The 5913-nt window shown below is 42.3% G+C and overlaps 1 protein-coding gene across 1 annotated transcript in view; it reads left to right on the top strand.

Annotated features, from left to right (window-relative positions):
- Positions 1-5325, top strand: part of LOC115506862 (40S ribosomal protein S27-like) — a 42666-nt gene extending 37341 nt beyond the window's left edge. The window contains 2 exon segments of the mRNA XM_030304836.1: positions 5057-5242; positions 5245-5325. Of these exon segments, the coding sequence (XP_030160696.1) occupies positions 5057-5242; positions 5245-5312 (254 nt within the window). The 3' untranslated portion in view covers positions 5313-5325.
- The last annotated feature ends 588 nt before the right edge of the window (positions 5326-5913 follow it).

The raw sequence follows: 5913 nt of genomic DNA, 5'->3' as shown, positions 1-5913 counted from the left end.
AAGAGAAGAAAGAGAAGAGAAGAGGAGGAAGGAGGGAAGGAAGAAGAAGAAGAAGAAGAAGAAAGAAGAAGAAGAAAGAAAAAAAGAAGAAAGGAAGAAGAAGAAAAAAGAAGAAGAAAAGGAAGAAGAAGGGGAAGAGAAAAGGGGGCAAAGGAGAATTTTTGTGGAAAATTGGATTTTCCTGAGTTCTCAAAAATGTCCAAGGCTGGTAAGCCAAATAATTGGAGAAAGACAGACTGTGTACACATATAAAGCCTATGGTTTCGTAATAAACCCGATTTGTTTTGGAGCCCCTTGACTGCAGAAGTGAGACCCTGTAAATTAGTCAAGCTTGATGGACCCAAACCATGGCTCCAAAGGAATGTACAATCTCCGGCACCTGTTTGTTATACTTAGAAACCTTGCTCTCTGACCATCTCTGATCTCTGCACATCGAACTTCTGACTCTTATCTGGCTATTATTATGGAACTTAGCATTAATCAGCCCTTTATTCTATGTTCTGATTTGGGCTCCTCCCTGCCTCATGGGTCTATCTCCGTAATTTCACTCCTGGATTCAAATTCTTGACTTTGTAGTTATACCTCATCTCCTCTCCTATTTCCACTTCAGCATGGACACTACCTGACAATACTGGGCTCCTCAGGTTCAAGCTCAGTGGTACTTCACCCTGGCTGCATGTTAGAATCCCACAGAAAGACTTAAATACTATCACTGCCTGGGCCCCATCCCCAGTATTCTGATTTAAGGTCGGAGATGAGACCAGGGATTGAGAGCTGTGAAAGTCCTCCATGCGATTCTAATCTAATCTGCAGCCAGGTTAGAAAATTACCATGCTGGCTTCCTTTTCTGTTAAAAGTAACTACGGACTCTACTTAGGGCGCCACTCAATTACCCTTTCCTGGCACCAGACCACACTGCCTTCACTGGTCCCGTGGAGCTCAGCAAACACAGGTGCCAGCAACAATCCGTTAGATCTAAGGTAGTAATCCATTTATTCAAAAAACACTGGACAAGCGTTTACTCTTTTCTAACTGCTCAGAGAAAACTAGAATGTAGTCCCTTTCCTCCAGACCCGTACGTGCTAGTGGGGGAGGCAGCAAGGAGACCCACGATTATAGCAATATGATAAGTGGTATGGATAAAATGCTATGGGAATACACAAGAGGAGGCAACTACCTCTCTGTAAAAGTCTTGGAAGTCTTCCGGAAGCACATTTGAGTCTCAAGGAGTAAACGGAAGTTTGCTGGGAAGGCAAGAGAAGATTGGGATTCCAAGCAGAAGGGACAGTCTAAGCAAAAACACAAAAGAGATTCTGCATACATATACATGCATAGTTTACATTTTTCATTGAAGAAGAGCATGAATTCTAAGACAATCCTAAGTCGTTGGGAGTATTTCATATGCTTTCTTATTTTTCTAATAGATTTTTTAAGTGTATTTATTTATTTTGGGAGAGAGAGAGAGAGAGCACAGCAGAGACAGGAAGAGAGGGGGGAGAGACAGAATCCCAAGCAGGCTCCCTGCTGTCAGCCCAGAGCCCGATGTGGGGCTGGAGCTCACAAACCTTGAGATCGTGACCTGAGTCGAAGTCAGACGCTTGACAGACCGAGCCACCCGGGTGCCCCTGAACAATATCCATTGACTGCAAAGTGCTATATTATCCTTGTGAGCAAGACTAAATCACCTTGATGGCCCTCCAAAAGGCAAGGACTGATAAAGCTATGACAGGAAAAATAAGGATTACCCCATGATATTTATTTTTAATATCATTTCAGCTTGTTTGCAAATTCCGACTTTTGGGCAATGCACACGATTACAACACCCTTTAAGTTGGTTTGTCTTTCTGTATGACTAGTTGGCAACCAAATCGATGCAATTCTTCTTGGTTTTTCCCTCTCAACTCTGAAGTATTTGTCCTTGGGATTAACTGACTCCAGCCCTCATCTAAAGACACGATCTTCTATCCTTGAGGTGCACAGCTTCAGGACTTTCCTATCGCCGCATATGCAAAAGCTTGCGCGGTAACAAACTGGTTAAACGTTTGTGTAACGGACAGGTCCGTTTGGCGACAGAAACGTGTGTCCCTAGCAGTTATGTTGCCTCGTTACTTGGTCTTCATCCCTGAGAACCCTGGGCAACATATTCTTGCAAAAGGTCCCAGGGCCCACCCTTCAAAAGACATCTGAGACAGCAGTGAGGTTCATACCCTTATACACTTTTGCATTTCTTCGTCAAAATCAAAATCCTGCCAAACTGTCCCTGTTATTTATTGATTTATTCATTTAGTTAGCTGCTTAGTTAGTTATTTTGAGAGAGAGAGAGCGTGCCCATGAGAGGTGGAGGGGCAGAGAGACAGGGAGGGAGAGAATCCCAAGCAGGCTCCGTGCTGCCCGTGTAGAACCTGGTGTAGGGCTCGATCTCACGAACTGTGAGATCGTGACCTGAGCCGACACCGAGAGTCGGACATAACTGACTGAGCCACAGGGTGCCCCTGTTCCTGGGTTTTGTTTTGTTTTTTATCTTCCTACTAGGCTTAGTGGTGTATTACGTTCAAAACTTTCAAGTTAAAAATTGAAAAGAGAGGCTTTTATGACCCAGAAGTGTCTTCAACGGGCCCTTTGTGTTAGGTTAGTACAAGATGAGCTGGACTAGGGAAAGGAGGAACTTCTTCCTTGGACCCCAAGTCAGGGAGGGTATGCTTGACCAGTATCCAAACAGTTATTTTCCAGAAAGAAGCTTTAGTGGCACAAAGGGTTAATGACAAAAACTACCAGAAGGGAAAAGCCAACAAAGTATCACAGGAACGAGGAAGAAGGTGGGTGGCTAAAAGCAAGGGGGAGATTATGACAACCCAAGATTAATTAGAGCAGCTTTTAAAGATGTCCAATCATGGCCCAGCTTTCCAAGTTATTAGAGGGGCCAGTGAAACAGGTTACCTTCGGTCTCTTCTTCCCAAATGTCTACCTGAACTTCACTTCCCTTTTATTATACATCAATTCCTCAGTAAATGTCAGTAGTTAACTGACACGGGACCTATTTAAACAGAATTATTAATAGTTGACTTCATTGCCGATATGCCATGAAATAAGGCGTGTCCAATCATTTTCCCCCAAGTGTACTAAAGTCTATGTTTCCTTTCCTACTTACAGTTATTGGGATGGTAAATAAAGATAGGTGATATCTCAAACATCACAATAAACTCTAAGCAGTCTCAAACAACCCCTATATAGAACTTCTAGTACTCTCAAACAACTCCTGTATAGAATTTCTAGTACAAAAGGGCAATATCCCATAATTCTTTTTATTTTACTTTATTTTTTATTTCTTAAAATTTACACCCAAATTAGTTAGCATATAGTGAGGCAATGATTTCAGGAGTAGATTCCTGAGTGCCCCTCGCCCATTTAGCCCATCCCCCCTCCCGCCACCCCTCCAGCAACCCTCAGTTTGTTCTCCATATTTATGAGTCTCTTCTGTTTTGTCCCCCTCCCTCTTTTTATATTATTTTTGTTTCCCTTCCCTTATGTTCATCTGTTTTGTCTCTTAAAGTACTCATACGAGTGAATATCCCATAATTCTTAATATATGCATTAGCCTGTTTTTTTAATCTTCCCTACATGATTTAATAATGTGTTTCAAAAATAAAGAAGTATGAAATTCCCACCTTCTCCAGCCCAGCTTTCATTACATTGGTTTATTTAGGCTACCAAAGATTTTTTTTTTAAGTTTATTTATTTTTGAGAGAGAGTGAGCAGGGGAGAGGCAGAGAGACAGGGAGAGAGAGAATCCCAAGCAGGCTCTGCACTGTCAGCACCGAGCCCGATGTGGGGCTCAAACTCACAAACCGTGAGATCATGACCTGAGCTGGAACCAAGAGTTGGACACTTAACCAACTGAGCTACCCAAGTGCCTCTAGGCTACCCAAGTTTTCAACACTGCAGAAGGTGTAGGTAAGTATTTCTTACCAATAATTACAATAAACCAATTTTAAAAATACTAAAAACTTGCTTTACATGGAGTTGCATAACTTTTGTAAAGTTTTAGTAAAACTCTGATTTCCTTAAGACTATCCCTGTAAGTTGGGTAAGGCCAGTACTTTTGCCCCATTTATAGAGGTAACTAAGCCCAGAGACATTAAAGACTTACTCGTTCTCAGATTCTATTATTTGTACTGTAAATCCAAGCACATGTGATGGTCATGAAATCTTGAAAAACATTAAATTATTCCCATAAGAATTTTAGCACAACACTTGATCCATAGTATGTACTCAATAAAACCTGCTATCAATTACATATACTACTAACACCCTTTATTACGAAATTAGTAATCTTGTCACTAAGATCCAAAAGCTGATGTTTCAGGACAAGTTTAAGAGAAATACAAAGGCTTACTAAGGATCCAACAGAGCGATGCCCAACATCTGGTCAGAGGCCAAATAATTTAATCAAGTGTGTTCAAACCCCTGTAAGAACAGAGTAAAACATCCATGCACCAGTCAGTCATGTCATGGGGTCAAAGTCTTTTCTCAATGGTGTTATTCTGGAATCTACACTAGGAGAAAAAATATCCAAAATACAGGAAAATTTTTATGCACAAAAATGCTCATGACCTGTTTTATAAAAGCAAAAGGTTGGGGAAAAGCTACATGTATGAGAGATGAGCCATTGTACATGCCCTAAGATATTATTAAAAGGAACATACAGGGGCTCCTGGGTGGCTCAGTCAATTAAGCATCCGACTTCAGCTCAGGTCACGATTTCACGGTCCGTGTGTTCGAGCCCCGAGTCGGGCTCTGTGCTGACAGCTCAGAGCCTGGAGCCTGCTTCGGATTCTATGTCTTGTGCTGTCTCTCTGCCCCTCCCCTGCTTATGCTCTGTCTATCTCTCTCTCAAAAATAAATAAAACATTAAAAAGGTTTTTTTAATAAAAAAAAAAGGAATGTACAACATAGGGAAATTATTACCATGTTATAATTCTTAAAAAAACCTCCCTATAAAAAGCTTAAAAAAGCTCCCTATAGTCCCCCTTCCCGGCGGTGATGATCTCCCCATGAGAACATCCCCTCCCAAAGGACCTCCTCCACCCTCCCGGGGAAGAGGAGAAGAGGAAACACAGGAAGAAGCTTATGGTGCAGAGCCCCAGCTCCTCCTTCATGGACGCGAGGTACCCAGGATACTCCAAAGCCACCACCATCTTAAGCCGTGCCCAAATGGTAGTTTTGTGTGTTGGCTTCTCCGCTGTCCCTGGCAACCTGCAGGAGAAAAAGCAAGGCTTGCAGAAGGATGCTCCTTCAGATGGAAGCAGCGTTAAAAGCACCCTGAATCAAGAGGAATGGGCGGGGCACCTGGGTGGCTCAGTCGCCGATAGGTTGGTTTCTACTCATGTTACGATCTCACGGTTGGCGAGTTCAAGGCCCGAGTTGGGTTCTGTGCTGACAGGGTGCAACCTGCTTGGGATCCTGCCTTCCTCTCTTTCTGCCCCTCCCTTGCTTGCTCTCTCTCTCTCTCTCTCTCTCTCTCAAAGTAAACGAATAAATTTAAAAAAAAAAAAAGATGAGCGGGAAACTATCCCAATAAACACATTTTGGATTAAGTAAATAAATAAATAATAAATCTCCCAGTGTGATCTCATTTAGGTATAAGATCCACAGAAAAAGCAGGAAATCTGCCAAAATATTAACTATGGTTACTTATTGAGTTTTAGACTATCACAGCTTTCAGTGTGTACGCTTTTTAAATCTCACAAATTTCCCCCAAAGCACAGTGGAAAATAAATGCCAGTTCTTCAACAAGTGAATAAGGCTGGTGGTCATCCCGTTTCCTGTTACCAAAATGACTTTGCGTGCCTCGTATCCGTGACACAAACATCTACATGAGCGATTCTCCCCGCTCTGGGACGTTTGCTATGCCTG

This window comes from Lynx canadensis, chromosome X, assembly GCF_007474595.2.
Source record: "Lynx canadensis isolate LIC74 chromosome X, mLynCan4.pri.v2, whole genome shotgun sequence".
Classification (NCBI taxonomy): domain Eukaryota; kingdom Metazoa; phylum Chordata; class Mammalia; order Carnivora; family Felidae; genus Lynx; species Lynx canadensis.
Note: the sequence above shows the minus strand (reverse complement) of the source record. Positions and strands in the feature narration are given on the sequence as shown.